The sequence below is a fragment of the Nestor notabilis genome, unplaced genomic scaffold (assembly GCF_000696875.1).
Source record: "Nestor notabilis isolate BGI_N333 unplaced genomic scaffold, ASM69687v1 scaffold7097, whole genome shotgun sequence".
Taxonomy (NCBI): domain Eukaryota; kingdom Metazoa; phylum Chordata; class Aves; order Psittaciformes; family Psittacidae; genus Nestor; species Nestor notabilis.
The window spans coordinates 49,130-70,946 of NW_009937715.1; the positions used below are offsets into that span (position 1 = coordinate 49,130).

The window sequence follows — 21,817 nt, forward strand, 5'->3', positions numbered from 1 at the left end:
GGTTTTGCCACCAAGCAGGTCGTATTCAAAAGGGTGATGATTCCGTAGGTTCATGAGCTGATATGCATGCATAGTGCTGTCCTCTCAACTCCTTCCTCCTATCCTTTCAACACGGTATCACCCCTACCTCAAAGCAGCAACAGCTGCCCACGAGGATCTCCACTGATGGTCCAGCTCTGAACACTGGATGATGTGCCAACACCAGTGGCCACTATGAATCTAAACAGACTCCAAATGTGCAGTTTTCAGAAATAAAACGTTTCTTTAATTGGCAAGTAGAACACACATTACAGGTCATTAGTATTTTATAAACAATATTAAGTTACAAATACATGTTAAAAATTGCAGTTCATGGCAGCTAAAAGCTTGGAGTCCAAAATGCATCTCTGCAATGCTTCATTACTTCCCTTTCCCCAGTTTGCTGGGTGAAGATGAATAAAAGATCATTTATCATCTACTAGGAGGTGGTCTACTATATACGCAAACAAAAAGAAAATCTCATTCCTAAGAGCATCACTAACAAACAGAGGCATTCAAAGTACTTCAGCCATCTTAAATCATGTCAGATGCAATGAGGACATAGTTAAGAATTACTCTGTAACACTTTAAGCAAAGACACAGATATCTTCACATTAAACTGATAGTTCAATGCTTTCTGTTCCAATTCAGCTTAAAACCAACACTAGCTTCTTCCCTACAGAAGCCTGAAGTCCATCATGCAGGCTTCTGTGCCATCAAAGCTAGATGTTTGTAAATCAGACTCTTATACAGAGGAAAGTTACGGTGTACAACTAAACAGCATACATAAATATGTATCTTACATTTAGCAGATCTTTATTCCCCTCCTTATTGACTTTTGTTGGTATTAGTGAGATACGCAGCTCATCCCATTTTCACTACGCTCAGAATATTAACAAGTTACCATAACGTGTGTTAATACACTAAATATCCTTTAACCAGTCTCTTTAAAAAAGTACTTAAAAACATTTTTGGAAAAGTAGAAATCTATTTTCCAGAAAAGCAAGTGGTAGTAGGATAGCATGGACTCCAGTGCTTAAACACTCTCTCTGAGAAACCCATCTTGACGGCTTTTGTGCCTGGGACTCAGTGTGTCTCAGCTGCCAGTCTCATATTCTACCTGTCCTTCTTGCTGTGGTGGCAAAAGGTCATCCAAATCAGCTTACCTTGCCCTTCAGTTGGCAGACTTTCAAAGATTCCCATTAACTGGACTGCATAAGAGAGACATGCAGCTTTGACATAAGTTCATTTCTTTCTTACTCATTATTCATGAGAGTCAGTTTTATTATACTGATGAGATTGCATCTTCAAAACCAAAGTCTGCTGAACGTGTCTGGAGAAATGACTTTGTATCTCAAAAATATCAAAGAGTACCATTCAGATCTGAATTTCTATTAAAAACTGTGCACATTTAACAAAAATTATGCTGCTATAAAAGAAAAAAGGCCTACTCCTTGGCCTGCTCAGAATACAAGCTACAATGCAAGATATTACAACAGAGGGTTTTTTCTCTGCTTCTTTTCTAAATGCAGGCATTAAAAGTAAAGTGTTACTAAGCTTTTCCTAAGAGAGCACACAACGGTGTGGCATAATATACATTAACCAGGAACAAAAAACAGTAACAAACAACCATTCTAGAAAATGCTGCATATTAGCAGCATGCTTGGTTTCCGAAACATAAGGAATTGCATGGAAGTTGTCCAGATGAAGTCCACACACCTTGATCATTGAACTGATCACTAGATTCCAAGAAACCAAAGCAGATTTAAAAATACACATGACAACAACTGCCTAGAAGGCAGAGTTTTATCATCTGTCAATAACCAGATGAATAAAGTGCATAGCAACTATTATAACAGTTTCTTGAAAAGAGAGTATGTTTAGCAAGTCTCAAAGTTTGTAAGCTTGACACTTATCCATACATTTTGCTACATGTGTGGCTTCCCTTTTGTTCTGCTGTTTAGCTTCACTGATCAACCCTTCAGCACTGTCCTGTGATTTCCTTTGCACTTCATATGGAATGTGCCGAGATCTCTGACTGCTGCCTGATATATGTCTGGAAGCTCTTGTCACCAATGGGATGTTCTCTAAAAGAACAGGAAAAAAAGGAAGAAGTATTACATATAGAATTCTCTGTCAGGACATCAAAATGTCAAAACAGCAAGTGAACAGATAAAACCTTTTCTGTAAGTTTGATTTTCAAAGTTGTAATTGTAATGGTAATACTGCATCTTACTTGAACTAGAAAAACTGACTGGTTGAATTGATCCTCCTTTTTTTCGTCAGCTATGTGCTAAATACGCCTTTATTTATGTGTACACAAAATACAGCCATGTGGCTGTACCAGTCACTTTTTCCAGTTTTAAACCACCACACTAAAATAAATCGTAAGTACAAGTATATTCTGGTATTTATTCCTCATTCCACGAGCACAGATTAAAAATTAAAAAAAAACAAGAAAACAAACCCCACATTTATTTTTTATGAATGAAACTGCATTAAAAAATAAGCATTTAAAAATTCCTTACAGATCTTCAAAATATTGTGGGATCAATCCTAAGTCACAATCCTACTTGGTATGTGTTCGAAGGATCTTTGCTGAACACAGCGAAGGCCAGAACATAAGGAAGGGAAATACCACCTTCCCAGGACTGTTCCCCTGTTTGGATAACCCATTACACTTACTGGCTTCCATATTTTGTCTTCTTAAATTTATCTCTCTTATATTGAGCATGCTCCTGCTCTAAAGTTCCAACACCTTCAATAATCAGCTTTAGTGTTTTATACGTCTCCTTAGGGTCATCAATGATGAATGTAGAATATTCTTCCTCTTCGGGTCCATCATACACAGATTTGCTGCCACAGGCCTCTGGAAAAACAAAAAAGCACAGGAATAGGTATCAAATAGGCAAGGGGGCAAAAGTGAGACAAGCAGACTGAAAATACTCAGTCTAGTGTTCATGCACTTCCTTAGTTTGCTCCTGTATGACAACCACAGAACTGTGTCTGACGGCAACAGCAGAAGGAGCAGTTCGCTGTCCTTTGCTGGGCTGCTGGTAGGCACAGAGTCTGCCCATGCCCATTCCTTCCTCCTTGTCTCATAAGGCAAGGGCAGTAAGCCTGACAGCTGCTTCTGGCTTGGTCCTTTGCTGAACAGGCAATGCTGTCATCTTGATTACCATTAGTAGAATCCCATGCACACACTTGGGGAACTCTGACACAGGCCTAACTCTGCCTCTGTGCTGCAGGCTTGGCCTGCACAAGGTCAAGTATTCACTTGTCAGAAGCACAGGTTCCATTCCTAAGCACCACGTATGGCACAGCACAACAGACTGAATTCAAAACAATCACAGGCTGAAGTAATCACACAAGATATTTTGCCACATCACCCCTAAAGATTCATACAATAAGCATAAGCAAAGTATGCCCTGACTACTGCCTGGCTGCCTGCTTCAGGACATATCCTAAGAAGGGGCAAGTCATACTATCTTCTTCTCCTACCAGGGAGCCTTCCTGGCTATGAGGTGTGGACACTGATTACGCATGAACATTTGCAACACATTCATTATATGATCTACTTCTGCCTTGTAGCTGAGAGTATTAGACGGGGAGAGAGAATATTTTGCTTTGCCTCTACTTTTCCCTAGCTTTCCAGCTTTACTACTGGTTCAGTCTCAGCTTTCAAGTTACCTTCCCTTGCTGCACTGTTTGTGCCAGACCTGTGTCCTTTTCCCGGACACTGAAACTCAATGCTGGCTCTGGCAGCGAGGATTCGGAACAGGGGAAAGCTGGGTTCAGACAGCTCGGAAGTGGTGGGGATCTTAAGTTTGCAGCTGCATGGCAGCCAGGAATGGATTAAAGCGCTTTCCAACCCATGTGTTTGACACCACTGGCTTATCTCATACTATAAAATAAAGTCCTATTTAAAGATCAGTGCCACCGTGAAGGCTTCCCTGCCGCTCCCTGTGCTAAACTGGTATTTCAAGCCTGGCATCATGTACACCGGATACTTTTCCTGGCATGCCTACTAGTACTAACTTCCTCTACTGCCTCTTTTTTCTTTTAGACTTCATGTCACATCTCTGGTCCCCTCAGCTCCTGAGGGTTTCCCAGCCGAAACTGCACTTTTCCACATTTCACAGACATCCATTCATTATCTTCCACTGATAATTCCAAAAGAGCCTTCTTGAGGAAACCATTTGTATTCAGATCTTGGGATCTGAATCAGGCAATGTGCACGACTTACGGTAACACAAAACCATACTTCACTGAAACTTCAACTTTGCTGGTACTTCTTTTCAGGATCAGTAAACTTCTGGTTAAGTGTACACTCTGATTTGTCAATTCAGAGCATCCAAGCAATGCTCTGTGCCTACACAGAGCTGTGGTTAACAACTTATTTCAAACAACTTTTTATTATGCAAAGAACTTTGTACAGACTATGGGACTGCACACTGCACCAAAAATAATTCACACAACTTCCTCAAGATAGCAGAAGGGAAAACAAACCAAGTAACGGCCACTGTGTTCTAGGATGTGATTCATAAGGTTGTTCTAGCTAGAACAGCCAATTTTATATTTGCCTTGATAAGTGTACTGGAGATGCAATGGTCTTTCATCCTCACCTTGCATTTTCTCCAATTTTGGCATGTACAAGTTGAAAAGAGAGTAGATACGCTCAGTTTCTCTATCTCCATCTATATCCAGTTGTATATTTGCTGGCAGGCCTCTGTATGGCATCAGGAAGAGAGGTAAAAATTGAATGCTAAACAGTGTGTTATGGTACAAAAAGCACTTAACAAGAATGAACATAAAAGTGAGTACTCATGAAAGCCAACAGATTGTGTGTAACAGAGCTCAAAACTTCCTATTTTTCCTAAACCAAAAGGTAGACAAGTTCAAACTTCTTTATGCCTAGATTCACCAGCACGCTTTCACTCTGATTTGAAAGTGAGGACTGTGCCAGTATCCAGACATTTTGGTGAATTAATCTGCTATAACCAGATGGAGGAGCCAAAACACTGAACTCCCAACTGTCCGGATCTTCTATTCTGAGACTAACTATAAACTTCTTGCTTCTCTCATTTTAGATTAAAATTGTTTCATACAAACCAGACAGTACCTCTTCATTTTGTAGAGAGAATGAGTGCTCCCCTTAGAAAAAGATCAATTTAGAATTAAATCTAAAAGTAGATGACGGTCTGTTTCAGGAATTTACAAACAAGGTGTTGAAGGGATTTCTGTCATTTTTACTGGTGACAGATGATCAGAATCAAAGTATCTCATCCTACAGTCAACTCCTATCAATGTCTTGAACTCTAAAAAATTCAACATTTTGACCCAGATATGCAGATGGTGACAGAAATAACAATAAACATTGCCTTTGAAAACACCACGCCTGGTAGATCTTCTTGGTAACTGTATACCTGCAAGTCACGCTGCAGAGACACACATACCCCTGGCAGCACCTAAACCAACAGTATGTTACCAATTCTTACCCTGTGCAGGGTGTGCAGCCAGGAGTATTGTCTGCAGTAGCTTTACAGCAAAGCCAGTGCCCATTAAGATAGGCAGAAGGATGGTAGACTGTGAGTCGCTTCTTGTTGCATTGGCTCACTTTGGTGAGGATATCAATCCAGTCCTTGGCCTCCACACAATTATTTGCTTGGATATAGAGGACTCTTCTTTCAGGCTGAATCACTTGGAACATCTGCAAATAAGGAAGTAAGACACAGAATAAACCACCAGAATTTGCTGATGAACCTGAGAATGGCTCAGACTGGTGATTTATTAAAGGTGAAAAAAAGCATGCTAAAAGAATGTATCAATAAATACATTTCAACACAAAAGCAAGCAGCAAATGTGCCCTTAAAACAACAAGACCTTTCACCTGGTACAAGGAATAAGATACTGTTCCTGTAGGAGATGATTTATAAACAGCTAATATCAACTTGCTGGTTGGGCCTCAACGAGATTTGTGGTCAGCCTCAGGGATGCAATTTCAGTAATGCTGCAGCTACAAGTTTTGGAAGGCTGACAGAGGAACAGAGGAACCCAGTGCAGGGCTGAAAGGAAATGCTAGTCAGCAGGGGGCAGAAAAGAGGAAAATAAAAGTTTGGATCCTGCCTTAAGGGACAGCTTTGCTTTAATACTGCCATATCTCTAGGTTTTTAACACCTATTGCAGCGTGATTCTTTCCTTTCAATAACTTCCATGCTTTTGCACCCAACTGTAGCGGCTATTAGCAAATCACAGCAACACAGCTGCTCTTTAATCGCCATTAGGTCATGCAAATAATTAAGTCTGCGTGATGATTTGGGCACTGAAAATCTGAACTACAGCTATTCTGCCTACTCAAAACAGCTTGCAACCTAAAATAGCACTATCACATTTATTTTCCTCCTCTTGAAGACACAAGTTTCTGATGTACAGCCTTATTGCTTCATTAAACTGATCACGCACTGAAGATAACAAAGTTAAAGTTACTGACCTTAACTGCAAAGTTTGGAAAAGCAAGTGCCAAACATCTTTATTTCCTCTAGCTTCTGCAAATACTTAATTTTAATGAGTTTTCCCCTCTCTCAGGTATCCCTAAATTATCCTTCCCCCCCTACTACTTTATTCGATTATTCAAATCACTGACATTACAGTGCCTATACCATGTGGAATATTATTTTCCAAATGGCTGGTTTCCCTGTGTTACTTTAAAAACAGAGGCACAACCCCCCTCCCCACCTTCCAAACCCCTCCCCCCCCCAAAAAAAAAGAAAGAAAAAGGAAAACCCCACCAAAACTGAAATTCGCTTTTGTGTATTACAAAGACCTGAATCATTGGCCTGAATTTTGCAATTAGCTGGTCAAGAGAATGTTGCAGACTGGCACCAGCCACAGTCTCTTCTTCCCTTGTGACCCATTTAGGTGCACATCAGAGTAGCTTGCAAATACACTTGCTAATTTGTGAATGAATGTTTTTTTTAATTACAACATCTTTTCTAACAGGAAAAGGAAAGCTGCAACAGTCATTTCCTTGGATTTAGTACCCCCACAAATGTCAGACAATAATTAGTAAGGCACAACACACAACGGCAGTGTAGGAGCTGCTAGTGTGATCAGCCCAGCACTGCCAAAATACACACCAAAGAAAGACAGTCATTTTAATAAAACTTTTCAGGACATAACTATCAATTTGAGTCTGCGGAATAGGGAGGGAAAGAACGAGGAAGACTGGAGCCTGCAGCTCAACTCTCCATTAACACAACTAGAGGGAAAAGAATTTTAATGTCCTGCTGGGGTCAATGGAGCCTTCTGCTTTACAACAAAGGAACAGATTTAAGGAGTATGGCTTTGTGTAAGGGGATACCAACCTAAGTGAACTAACATATGGCAACTGTTACAGAGAAGGCCACAACTAAGCCAAGAATTTCAAGTGGTTGCAAGACCTTTACAGTAACAAACTCACAGTTGCTTATCAAACAACACAGAAGACCCAAACAGTACTTAAAGCCACACCCCCTTCCCCCCCAAACTGTGCTTAAGGAAGATGAAGGCTACTGGCCATACTGCCAGACAGGTGTATTTATCAGGAGTAAGACACAGTTGGTGCAATTCAGAGCACAGATACATAGGAAGTATTTATAGAAAATGTGAATCTTTAATCACACTTAGCACCCATGATGGAATATCCATCGCAAATACATCTGCCATAGCGTTTTAAGAATTCTCTCCTTGCTGCAGTATTCTATTTATATATGGCAAGATACATGGGAATATATTAGCATGGGAAGGTGATGATGGTATTTTCTACTGCTTATGGAAAGACTCTGAATCTTACTTTCCAGAATGGATGTAGTCACCCTCATTTCCCAGGTAATAGTGAATTTAAGCAACCAAAATAGCACACCGTTTCTGATGTTAATAACAAAGGGATGTTAAAGGGATAATAAATCTTCACAATAAAGGGATATTTCGGATGCATTCTAGCCCAGTAGACTCAGCATAAGTTAAAGGCTGCAGTTACTGAGGAGTTGATCAGAATTACAGCTCAGCTCCTCCCCACACAGAGTAAATTTTATCTCAACTGTGTGGCTACTTTTAGTTCAATCAAGTTATTTTGCAGAGTACAGTTGGAAACGGTTCATCACATGTTACAGCTGCTTTCTGATAGCTTGAGAATTATTTTGCAGCTCACTTGCTTTTGCCTATGTAATTAACACAGGTTATAAACACCAGAGCCAGCTACAGTACAAGGAAGATGTGCTCTAGAAGCAAGTGAACCAAAACTTACTCCATCTTTTAACAGAGAGAGATACTCTATCAAAATAATACCTGAGACAGGGAGAATACTGAGGAATCAAGCACTGAATTTCACTTTGTTGAAGTGCTGCTTGAGGAATCTAATATTCAGGGCCGGTCTGAGCACTGCCCTGCATGGTGTCCACAAGCAGTGCAGACGGCAGGAAAGACTCAAAGTCAGAAAAGGTAAAAGTCACAACCATTTATGTGTATAAAGAAGTTTGTAGCAGATGCACGTTTAGAACTGGAAAACACTGAGCTGTTCTGTTTATTTTTAAATTAAGCTTTTTAAGGACTGTACTCAGCTTTACAGGCAGAAAAGTATAAAAAAGACTCCCAACATCACCTAAACCGATCATGTCCAAGAACTGTTCTTACACAATGGATGGCATGTCTTGCATACAGAAGTTGGCAGTGGTGTTCCATGCATGAGAAATACAGCTTTATTTTATGCCCTAATGTGGAAATCAAAATGCTAATCTGTACTAGCACAGCACAGATGTTGCTTTGGCACATGACCTAACCCAAATACATATGCACTTTCATTAACCAATAAGGAAACCCTGATAGCTATGAAAGGATGTGATCCTTCACCCATTATAAGCAGCCAGTTCCTTTCCAACAGAGAGGTCTGACAGAAAGGGCATGGACTCGATCATCTTACCTGTGTCTGACATGATGGAGCCCAGACAGCTGATCAGCAGTGGTTAGTACTGAGTGTGCTGCAGATCACGAAATCCAAAGACTGCTGACTGGGCTGTTAAGAATCTGAATGAGCTGTACTTTTGGAAACTCCTGCTACTATATACAGAACGAGCAGCTGTGGTTGTACATCTTTCAATAGAAACCCAATCCAGGTTACAAAAGGGAAAAAGGCAATTCAGCTGGTGGATCTAGACCAGCCTAACAAGTACATTAATGAAGATGACCTACTTACATTTTTCATTTTAAAGGATTCCTCCTCCAGTCTTTCCACTGCCAGAATGTTTTCAATTGGAATGCTACACAGAGGGTGATCACCTGCAGAACAGACACACAGAGATACTGAGCAACTGATTCACAACTCAGCTTCACCCTCTGCCCTTATTCTAAGGGCTGATTCAGTTCCTTTGAAGATCATTCTGACTGCAGAAGAAAAAAAATCTTTCACTCAGCAGGGATTTACTAGCATGGTCCTTGAGCATTATCTTAAGTTCATTTCTGTTTCCAGCTGCACTATGTTATGCTAGCAAATCTCTTTCTTAGAAACTGACTACTGCAGGAGGACACAGTGCATTTCCTGAGAGGGTGACAATGAAAGCAATCATTCCTGTCAGCTCAACTCAACTAGCTTGATAGTGGTGATGTAAGATCTCAAAGTTGAGTGTGAAATGATGACTGGCATGATCTGAGCATGTTTCCTTATCTTTCTCACTCCCTATGTATTTATACCATGGAAGGAAGTGGTGTTTGTTGTGTACTACTGAACAGACAGGAACAATTTGTGAAAAGCAAAAACATCCTTGATATTAGGCAACATTAAGTGAATACATTTATGCAAGTTCAAAGCTTGCAGCCAAATCTCTTCCTACTGCAGTCAGTTGTGCCAGTGCTACAAAAACAAGCAGAGATGCATCTGAGAACGTTCAATACAAACCCAAATGCCAGCATAAGGATGTGTATCCTAAGTTTTGTTTCCTTGGACAATCTACTAGGTAATTGTGAAATGTACAGATGATGTTGATAACTGGTATGAGACAACATATTATAACATCTTCTGCTAATTGATAGGGTACTATGCTATCCAAGAAGCATTTTAACAGTCAGTACAGCATACTATAAAAAAGGGCAAGACCATACAGGCTGATAGACTTGTCTGCATTGTGCCTTCTATAGTTATAGATCTCAGTCTTCTTTCTTATACAATCCTTATGTGTAATCTGTGCTTTGATGCATGAAAAAAAGACCGGCAAACCTTTGTTACCTTTGCTTTTCTGGTACGTAAATTCATGGTTTGTGAGGCGAAACCATCTCTTCTTGAAGTTTTTCATACCAAATCGTTTTCTTCCTTGTGCTCTCTTGATCATGAACCTGGTAAACAGAACAACAGTTGTTACAATACACTGGATTTTATATATACATGCATATAAATATATGTACATAGATTTATGTACATAGATTTATGTGCATAGATTGATACATAAATGCATATATACATACACATACATGATGGCACTTGCGAAGCCATAGGAGGGTACACACAGTGTTTTCTAATTACTGAGGCCTTGTATTGACAAGTAAAGCAAAGTCCAATTTGGATAGGTTTAGTGCACCTGTTAGTTAAGCCTGTCCTTTTCCCAGATTTAGGTACCAGGCAAGATCTGTAGCTTGACTTGTAGGCTACACAGGGGCTCTAGTTAGTTAGTTAGTTGAACTGCAGTTTGTATGCTTTCCTCAGCTACAAATCCAGCTAAATTGCTTCCTACTACAGCAAAAAAAGGACAGAACATAGTTAGTACTGTTCTGCTAAGCTTGACCTGTTAATTCTACAAGCTGTTTTAATTTTATTATTTTTTTAAAGCTGTGAGAAAGCCTAAAAGATTTAGAGTATGTTTAATAATTAAAAGGTAGCTGCAAAGCCTCTGGAGCACAGCGACTGTACCCTTACACGCTTTAGTCACTCTGAAGCTCTAGAAACAAACCCAGGATGTTCCACACCTCCATTTGCAATTGCACATTGATGCTACAGTTGGAAACACATTTTCAGTACCATACAAAACAACCTGATGGCTGAAAGCTTTAATGCCCTAGCCCTCCTTTTTTGGCAGAGGAGGGCCATTCATTTAGTGAGTTGTCAGTTTTAATTAATTTCAAACTTGAATCAGCTTACAAGAAACTGTGAGACATCCACCACCTTCCTAACCACTAAATCAGTCCAAAAGCTTCAAAGTGACTTTGGAAAGCCTAGTGATTTCAGATTGCTTAGCATCAGTTTTGGTAGAAAAAAATGTGTATGCATATGCAATAAAGAGTTGATAACAGCTACTCTGCACATTACATTAACTACTGTGCCAAATAAATACAGAATTGTATAATGGAGCAAGTAAAAACTACTTACTACAGAGTAGTTTTTATCAAGTAGGAAGACAATATATAGCACAAAGAGCACACAGAACAGCAAATTATTTGGTTGAAGATTTTCAATAGAACTAAAATGCTTGGAAGAGCTAATACTATTCCTGACTTCTGGTATCTCCAGTCAAAACCAACTACATTGCATCCAACTGAACCCCAGGTCTGTTTAAAGCTCAAACAGAAACCCAAGTTCCTTCAGACTTTAACTGTTTTGTAACTAACTAGCTCAGCTGACGCCTGCTGCCCACTCCAAGTTGTCTGGACAAAAGCTGACAAGGACTGTATAGAGCAATAGATTCTTTTTTTAAACCAGCTATAGTTACACACCTCTCATTCTTAAAATGGTCAGACAGTTACTGTCTCAGTCCCTATTCTTGGATTACCAGAGAAATATTTAATAAAACCATATGATCACCTGGTCACCACCAGGCTCACTGATGGTAGGCTTCATATTTCAAGGTTAAGGCAAATTTCAAGAGAAAAGCAGGTATCCTTGGACTGAACAACATGCTCTTAAGTTAGTTTCTCTTCCTTCCCATGCAAACACTTAAAAGGTGACTTAAAACTGCAAACTCCTACACAGCTTCTTCTTTGAAACATGGAAACTCCATCTTGCAGAGCTAGGAGCACATTCCTAATTAATTTCTTCATAGCTGACATAGCCAAGAGGAGAACATGCTTGTATTTCCCACATATAGATGACAAGCATTCAAAGCCATAGAAGTTATAGGTCAACTCTTTGTTTCTAACATTCACAGAACGTGTGGTAAGTCCAAGCAAACAGTTAGAAGTACAGTGGGAAAAAAAGTCTAAGGATAAAGCCATTTCAGTAGGTGGGTGGTTGGAGATCCTGTTTCTTTTCATGTTTATGGTAGTCCTGAATTTGGATCTAAGCCTTGTTTGGAAGCATCAACATGCCCCTTTCACCTACAAGAATGGCAGGACTAGTTCTCCTTTAATTTCCTTTCTTTTGGAAAGAATCGGGCAGAGAGCTGTTAAGCAGCACTGGCATGATCAATGCCAGCAAACCCAAGTGCCAGTGACTAATCTTTGGTTCTGTATGTTCATTCAAAAGTACACACACTATAGCTTTTCATCTAGATACTCTAACAGAAGCAAAGATAGATTAAAAAAAACAAAAGCAAACAAAAACATTGCAAAGGCAAACAGAAACCCCACTAACCAGCCAATAAATGTGGAAAAGAATCAGATCAAAGGCTGTGAAAATTCCTACCCGCTCCCCATGATATAACATGGCAATAATGCAAACTGTCAGTAAAAATAGACAGCTGAAGGCCACTCCTTAACCTTGAGAACAATTTAGATGAATGCTACTTAGAAGTGCCTAGTTTTCATGTTTCTTTTGTATGGCCACTTCTTAATCATTTCCATTGAGTTCACTGGGATCTATACAATGAATATTAAGCAAATCTCAGTGCTTCTTGGAGCCTCTGCCTACAGATAAAAGTACTTTATTTTCAGCAGGTTTTTGTTTTAACAAAGGGGGGAAAAACCCCCAAAACTAACGTTGTTCAACATCAAGAAATAGACAACAAAATGTTCTCTGCTGGGTTTACACAGGCATTTCAGGATTGTTAAAGAGAGTACTTCCTCCCCAGAGTTAAGTGAGACAAGTCTATTGCTGCGAAGGAAGGACATGCTGTCAGCCAGTAGCTACAGCAAAGCACAGACTGTTCCTACCATCTTACCTGCACGAACTATTACCATCAACTTTCTTTACTGTTAGTTTTAGAGTCCTTACAACAGCAGCCACAGGCCGAGCAAGAAAAGACAGAAAAATATCAGACAGGAGCGAAAGAAAGACAGAGGCAGAAAAAAAAATTAATGTTTTAGAGTTAGAGGGAAAATGTCACAAACTATACATTTATTTTCAAAAACAAAAGAATGATAAATGTACAGAATTAAAATAGACAAACTTGTTTCTAGGGACAGATGCTCATCAGAGAAGTGAAGTGAACTGCAGAGATTAATTGGAAGAGGTTGTCATGTTTTCACCAAAAACCTATTTTTTGCATGACTTAGGGCTACCATGAAAGCTTACTTTCAAGCTGCACTTCAGCTTTCTGAGCTCTGACAGGAAGAATTTAGGTTTTTTACTTTCTTCCTCCCAGCTCAAAGAAGCTGTTTTCACTGTGCACTTACATGATTTTAAGAACTCAGTTTTGTAACACAACACGTCAGCCATTGGTACCTAAAACTAACATGGCATATGGAACATGCTTCCAAAAAAAAGGAAAGGTACTAGAAGTAGAAACTGTTCCAAATGCGTTACAATTTTTCCCCAAAATTGCCATGATAATGATTAGCATATGGGTCTTACAGGGCAGCAAAAGCATATTCCATTTGCAGGATTAGCCCTCACTAAGGTATTCAGTATCTGCCTTCACAGTGGAATTTTACAGCTTTTGTTCACTGGAGTTCAGGACAAAAAAAAAAATCAACTTGATTTTAACAAAATGCTGATTTAAGTTTATTTTGCCTTAGCTGTGCTAATTAAGTTCTACAGGCTTCTTTTTCCTCCGCTTATTTCAAAGCATACTTAATTTAAGATGTTGAACTCAAATGAAAAAAATGTTCAAATCAGCTACACCAACCACAGAGAGTAGAAATAGCAACACGTGAATCTTCCTGCATTCTTCTCTGAACACAAAGATGGAATAGAGATGGTGGAAAAAAAGATAGCTGCCTTAGAATAGTAGCAAGCACACAAGTAGAGAGTTTTGTTGCAGACACATGCTTACCCTTCTTTAAGTAATATAGGTTGCTCTATGCTCTTGTGATCTCTTCTTCCCGAAGATGAAATTAAATCTAGAAACTAAAAGGTGAACAAAAAACAGAGATAAAAATGACAGGACTGCACTACCCAAATTAAAATCTACAGCCCACAGCTACAAGACATTATTGTAAAACCAGTTAAACAGAAGGTAATGGCAGAAGCATGAGGAATTTGGGAGGTTTCCTCGGTTGTAAACTAAAAATAGCACAAATGCGCTTAAGCAGAATGACTGCTGATGACCAATGCTTCTTGTGCTTCTCCTTTGTTACACATACCACTTCCTTTTGCAGCATCCTATGAAGCACACATCTCAAGCTCTAAGCAGCAGCTTGTTAATCCAACATAATTATTAAGTAGAAGTAGATCCAAAGAGATTTCACTATTGACATTCACATAATTTGCTAAAAGTTTCTTGAATATTACAGTAATCAGTCTGCTTTTTCCAGCATACGCTTCCTGGTTTACAAACAGTATGTATTACATTCTAGGATGCTAAGCATCAGCTTCAATAACACAGCAGGACTTTCATGACATCCACATGCATTACTTACATTTTTTACTGCATCTGCATATTTCTGCTCATTAAAATAGTCATAAAAAGTAGCCATGTAGGATTCCTTGAAATTGGCCTGAAATACAAAGCCAAAACCATACATATCGTAATAGAGTTTATACAGAAAATATTATTGTTAACAGCAGTAGACCATGAGGCAAGCCACTGCAGATAAGAGGGGTTTTTTTTTCTGGCCAGAGGTAAAATAAGTAAAAGGCTACTTCCATGTTGTACAACTCACATTCAATAGTACCGAATTTTTATTTCAAAAAGGTAGCAGAATGCATTTCAAATGTTCAGTAACTAGTTAACAATGCATTCTTCAAAAGCTTAAATCTTCTGATTCAGCTTTTAATCTTGGTCCTAAAAGAAACTGACAAAGTGGGAGAGAAAGAATTCTATTGTCTCAGAGGATTCATAATTGAGTTACAGATTTATCTACAGCTGCCTGCGTGAATTCTAATAAGACCACCAGCAACCCCAAATTACCACCAGATACAGCAGTGTGGTGACTTGGTTATATAAGTTTTATTTCAATCAATCAGATATCCCGAGCATGGGCATCTAGATCTAATCTCACCACTGACTCTCAGAAAACTAAGCTGGTACAAAACCAGAAGCATAGCCCTTGCCCTTACTGGGCAGTTCTCAGTTGAGCTTTAAAATTCTGAAACTATCTGTAAAGCCCTGTTGAGCTGCTATCATGTATACCTGCAGCAAGTAGAGGACGGGTTCTCCTGATCACTATCTTTCTTCCAGAAGGAAGGAATGAAAAGCCCTGGAACAGACTTCTGGGTTGGTCACACAATTTTACTTTACTGAAATCTAGTTCAGATTAAGACAGATTTAGTTTTCCTGTGAGCATGAGAGGCTTATAATCAAAGCAAACATAAACCAGTTTTGTATAAGCCTAGTGCAACTCAAGCATTTTAAAGGCTTAATTACAATGAGTGATAAAAGATTAAAAAAAAAAAAAGGAAATCACTTTCCTAAATTAAGCCTTTAAATGAAAGTGACATACTTACAGATTTAGATTTTGATAGGCTGCCAAGCGTTTGAATGGTTTTAGAGATAAGAGTCAAAGTTCGAGAAGTCTGAGGATCCTAGGAAAGGGAAGAATATTATACAGATTACCTATTTAAAATATGGAATAGAGAAAGGTAAACCACAATTCTTCTTTCTTACTTCATTCAAAGAAAAGTAACATAAAATTAGAAAAGATGCAATAAAATACCAGAGAAAAAAGGTTGCTTTTTTTAAAGGCTTTTAAAGACTCTTAAGCCATTGTGCGACTCTGTTGTTCTTCAGAGAACCAAAGGCTATCACTTGCAAAACAAAACCAGAGACTTCTATCTTGAAGACAGTCCAGGTCCTCCCCACTCACAGTAAGAACTAGAAGTCTTGAATGAGTTGCTTAGCATCCAAAACACTTCCAACATTGCTGAAAACCCAGCATTAATGTGATGCAGCAAAACTGAAGCAGTGACCATCTTTTCCACAGCAATTTAAACCATCTCTGTCTTTAAATTTCACTGTTCTTCCCATACTTCCAAGTTCTTCACATACTCAGTCATTCAACATATGCTTCATATCCAAGGCAGACACAGCAGATCTTTAAACTAACATAGGTACTTCTCCCAAAGGCTATTAACAGAACTGAAGAAAGAACCTTGATAGACAGACTATGGTCACAGAACCATACACATAGTTAGAAAAAATTGATATGGTACTTACTGGATGGTGTGGTGTAAGCTGAAAGAGGTTTGGAGAAAGAATGGCAGGAGCAAAGAATCTCAGGAAAATAAAGCTGCTGACAGCTGTATACCTCACATCTAGGTCACCTATTAAAAAAAGACCTCTACTCAGCATTTCAATAATCCTTCCTTAAAAGCCTTCTGAAATTATCAGAATCCCTTCAGACAGCTAACTCAAGCATGTGCTGGAAGCGTCCATATTTGGAATTACAGGATGAACTGATGACAAAGGATTTGGAGCCAGAGATCGGCTAGCGTAAACCAAGGATATGTCAATGACAGCCTTTTAAAAAGAAGAGCGTTCATGACACGGGCTATGAGGAGAACACCATTCACTTTCCCACCGCACAGGGAATTTCATACAAACATCCGCTACTCCATCTATGCAGCTGAAGTATGATGAATAATTTACATACTTCATGAAATGTTCAGCACAGAGGCCAGCTCTAGGTAATCCGGTTAGAGCCCTGAGCACAAGTGCTGTACAGATTGTTAATATATCTATTCCAGTTGGTAGTTACAGAAAATACATTTTACATAAAATAAACAGCACAACAGCACAGTCAATGGCTTGCTGCTTGAGCTCCTCTACTATGAAGTGTCTGTTCAAAAGCTGAACTTGTATCACTCTCTCGTAAAACTTCCTTATTGTAATCTGCTTCCCATCATGAAAATACATAGGTTGGTTGTTTTGCTCAATTCCAGTTCTATATTGTCCCCTCATTCTTGAAGAGCCAAAACAACTAGGAGAGGGCAGAAAGAATTCTCTACTGACAGCTAGAAAACCTTTGCAGTGCATGGCCTCCTAGGGCAAAAAGCTCGCAATAACTCAAATAAGTTACAGATTGGCCTTTATTACAGATTGCCATATGAGCAGAAGACAATTCAGCTGCATGGAGCCTGCAGAATGAGCCATTACAAAAACCTGAACATTCAAAAACTGAGCATACTTTGCAAATATTGAAACATACATACCATCATAATGCTATTTTTGAATGCCATTTCCCTTTGAAAGATATTTAAGGAAAACTCATACAAAGTCATGTTCTTTGCTGTTTCTTCCTTGATTATTCATTCCACATTAATACATACTCCAAATAGTATTTTTCATAAGCTGCTGCTCAGTTATTAAATCCATCATGGATCATCCACACTGATAGACTACACCTACATTTAAAAGCTATCAATCAGCAATGTAAAATAAAACAATATATAGAAACTCACCTTGAAACCTTTTGGCAGCTGATTCTCTCAGTGAAAAGAAAATATCACACATCACTGTAGGGCAACTTACACCAGATTTTGTAATTACAGTAAAAATGCGATCAACATATTGCCTCAGATTTTCCTGAAAAAAGCAATGATTATGACAATATTACTATCACTTTCCGCTACGGAAAACTATATTATTCCTGGGTTTATTCATAATGGCATTGTTAGAAGATTCCCACTTCAAAACAACCTCACACTCAATGACACTCTCTTTGGTCAGTGCACATATTCAAGTACAAGAGTAAAAATATTATTCCATATCAAGTGATATGGCTGTATGGCATATTGTTCCTTTTTACAACACCAGTTTCTATAGCACCAGTGGAACCACAGGCTAAGTTATCCTCAAGGGCAGGGAAGAAGTGATTAACATTCTACAGCTATTGTATTTATAGTATAATGTAAATCTGTTGTAAAAATAATTACAACAGCCTGTGGTGTTAAGAAAGCCTTCAGTATATTCTAATGAATGACAAATTATTTGCAACATCATGCATACCCTGTTATTTTCCAGGTTTTCACCATCCTTTAATTTCACAGGATCAATTTCACAAGGTTTATGGACCTGACAGATCTAGAAAAAAAACATATAGTGAACATTCAATATATTTGTTTACCTTCAAGTAGAAAAAGTTTTGTAAAAAGCATAATCTCTTAGGGTTTTTTGAGGTAAAAAGCCAAAGACAACTTTATAAATTTTTGCATATGTGTTTTTGTAGTTTTGACAAAGCACTGAAGGTAAATCACATGCGACTTTTTTTTCTCCTCAAAAAGCAGCATTAATTCGTTCAACGCTTCAGCTAAAGCGCAGAATTTTTCTGTAGGCTCCCTCAAGCAAGGCTGTTCAATAAAAGTCAAATTTTCCCCAAAACAGGCAATTTTGAAAGTGTATCTATATTCTTTAACAACTTGATGTTTTCTGATGAAACATTAAAACAGCAGCTGAAGAAATCGTCAAATCATTTAAAGGAAGTCTGTGGTCTGAAAGTACTGTCCAATTACAGCACTAAAACTCACAAGCACAATTCTGGACTGGAGAGATAATAAACCACTGTTACAATAGATGCATCACATACACAGTTATCTAGGAATAATTTTATTCCTTTATACCCACTGGCTGAAATGTATTACTTACAGCTTCCCAGCAGCTTTCTGCTGTAGATATTCTTTATTCAGCTAAGTTATTACTTTAATACTTTCTCAGAAGCAATATATGTTAGATTTTATAAAACAGAGTAATTATATAAACGGAAGCTTTCCTTTTCCTTTAATACAACCCAACTGTTTCTGAATTGGGTAACTCAGCTGTGGCTAAACACACAGTATTTTAATGTAGAAACAGGCTCTTAAGCATTATTCCCACAAAGTCATGTAAAATGGGAAGGAATAAAAAGCATCTGCTCCCTGAGGACCTTTTACAGTGACATTTTATCAAATAAACAGTTTAAACTGCTCTTACCTCATCTATAATTGGCTTTAGTGTAACTTGCAGATAATGCATCCCTGCCAGTTTCATTGTCTCGTCAATGCACTTGGAAGTTAATGAGTTTCCTCTGAAAATGGTGTTTGGATCTCTGGAAGCGAACAATTTTCTGTAATTTAGTCTCTTTGTAATGAACTGCTAACATATGGAAATAAAAAGCGGTGCAAAGTGACAGAAATCTGGGTTTCAATGCACAACCAAATACTCCTTTTGACACCAGCCTACCGTCAAATGCAGTCACATCCCATTCTGTGCACTTCCAGGTTACAACAGAAAAGCAGTAGTAATGGTTAAGTCCAGAAGGACTATGGATTTCCTTCTTTGTATCAGTGCTGTGTGCTCAGCGCACCATTCAAACACATAGCAACACAGAGGCTCAGATCTAAGTGGTTTACAGTAAAAATGGGGGAAAACACGCTTGTTTTCATGTGCTACAGAACAGCATTAACTTGAGGAAGGGAAGGAGGCAGTGATTTTAGTCTCCACACCACCGGACATTACACATGACTTACTACTTTCTCCTATAAAATAAATGCTTGTAAACTGTAAAGGGAGAAGAAAACACCAGCTCCAATGACACAGCCATCTCTTCTAACTGACTTACAGCACTGTCCTGTGATAACACTACTAAACACAGGGCAGACCCCAATTCTGCCCTGAGAACTGTGTCTGAGAACTGAGCCTGCCATGCAGACTCTCGTGTTTTTCTGAAAAGCTACTTGCACAGAATTCATCCTCTACTATCTGCACTATCATGTGCATTTATTTTTTATTTTAGTATTACCTGCATTCTCAAAATGCAAGCAATTTCATATTCATTTTGTACCTACAATTCCTTGTATAGCAATTTATGCAATGCAGCTAGGTGTATCATCAACAATCTCAACTACAACCTATACGCTCAAATCCTTTGCCTACTGACAGCAGATCAAACTTGGATATCAAGTTATCTGCTTGTTCTTGTAAACGGTTGTGCCCATTTATAAGCAGTGAATAACAGGATGAATGACTTTGCTGGATTCATCATTTTGTTTCATAAAAATGTAAGCTCATTGCCTGTTATAAATGCCAGAAAGCCCTGAAAACAAACACCATCTTTGCTGTTTTATCACAGCAACATGACTGACTAGGGAGCAGCAGACTTCCTCATACTGCAGCAACCAAGCTGTTTCAGGCAACCTGCAGCACAGAAAAAATACACCTACCTACAGGAAAGAAAACACTTTATCCCTCAGACACTCTGGGAAAAAAAGTCAGCCCACACAAAGATTTTATTTTGTGCTAAGGAAGCTGTTACTTCAGTTAACATCTGTCATTCCCCTTGACTCTCTATTGTCTCTTCTATCATCAGCCAGGAGCACGACTACACAGGCACAAAGCTTGTGGCAACAAATATTCTTTAGGACTTGCCTGATATGAATACTAGATCTTACACTACTGAACTGTCAGCCCAACTCTAAGCCAAACAAGGTACTTATAAGAAGTGACCAGAAAAAAATTCTTGCTTTCTGCTATCTATTGCAAGATCCAATCCCATCTTTGTTCCTCAGCCTTCTAATTGGAAAGATCAGACACACACAGCTTGCCTTAAATATTCATGATTAGGAAGAAACTTGTCTTTTTTTTTTTTTTTAACAAATTCAACACTTTTACTCAGCACTAGATGATTTATTAGCACACTATAAAACTGAAATGATTTCATATGAACAGCTGAAGGTAATGTTGCATTTCACAGCTATCATCAAATATAATTGTGACTGAGAAGAGTGAAACCCCCTGCTCTCAGACCTTACAATAGTCTTGCAAGTAGATTTTGCAAAACATGATGGGAATTCCTCCTAAAAATCAAACTTACCAGATCTTCAGAGCAGTGAAATAATTATAAAGAGTTCTGCCACTCAGCTAGAAGGAACAGAAACAGCTCCAACATTTTCTTTTGAAACTACAAGCAATCCTAGAGTGGAGGGTTCTAACACTAGCCAACACAGAGTAGGTGTGATAGAAACTTGGGGTCTGGTACTTACTGAGTTCTCTTCACTTCAGCATTCGCAATGGCACTTATGAAAGGCACAATTCTGCCATAGTGTAAGAAAAGCCTGACCAGAGGTATGGCTGCTTCCTGTTTTTCTCTGCAAACTTCACCCAAAATGTGTGCAGCTGATGCTGAAACAGGCTGAACAATGGAAAGAAATAAAAACTTTGAGAGATTTTTCCAGAACAAGCATTCTTTCTTTCTTTTCCCATTAGCTCCTTAATGCAAAACCCAACACAACAGTTGCAATGGCCAGTTACCCAAATATGCCTGTACATAACATGGGTGGGCATCACATTCCAGTTTTTATGGCTGTAAGTTCTGATTGCAAGAGGGCAGCAATTTAAAAACTGCTGCAGTATTCTCTTTTTCCCCCCCTCCATTTTTAATAGCTGTCTTTTCACTGAATGTCACTGTTGCCTGAGAAGCAAGTGAAGAGAAGAACTCTAACCCTTCTCAGTTTCAAGCCACAGTAAGTAGAGAACCCATTTCTTGTACCGAA

The 21,817-nt window shown here is 38.7% G+C and overlaps 1 protein-coding gene across 1 annotated transcript in view; it reads right to left on the bottom strand.

Moving 5' to 3' along the window:
* Positions 1–242: 242 nt before the first annotated feature.
* The window catches only part of RASA3 (RAS p21 protein activator 3), a gene marked incomplete at its 5' end in the record, with an annotated part of 34,191 nt that continues 12,616 nt past the window's right edge, over positions 243–21,817 (bottom strand). Inside the window, 14 exons of the mRNA XM_010018959.1 lie at positions 243–2,105; positions 2,704–2,887; positions 4,644–4,747; positions 5,517–5,728; positions 9,248–9,330; positions 10,274–10,380; positions 14,187–14,260; positions 14,773–14,850; positions 15,800–15,877; positions 16,509–16,615; positions 17,753–17,876; positions 18,300–18,374; positions 19,260–19,374; positions 21,308–21,456. Of these exons, the coding sequence (XP_010017261.1) occupies positions 2,030–2,105; positions 2,704–2,887; positions 4,644–4,747; positions 5,517–5,728; positions 9,248–9,330; positions 10,274–10,380; positions 14,187–14,260; positions 14,773–14,850; positions 15,800–15,877; positions 16,509–16,615; positions 17,753–17,876; positions 18,300–18,374; positions 19,260–19,374; positions 21,308–21,456 (1,566 nt within the window). The remainder of the gene's footprint in view (positions 2,106–2,703; positions 2,888–4,643; positions 4,748–5,516; positions 5,729–9,247; positions 9,331–10,273; positions 10,381–14,186; positions 14,261–14,772; positions 14,851–15,799; positions 15,878–16,508; positions 16,616–17,752; positions 17,877–18,299; positions 18,375–19,259; positions 19,375–21,307; positions 21,457–21,817) is intronic.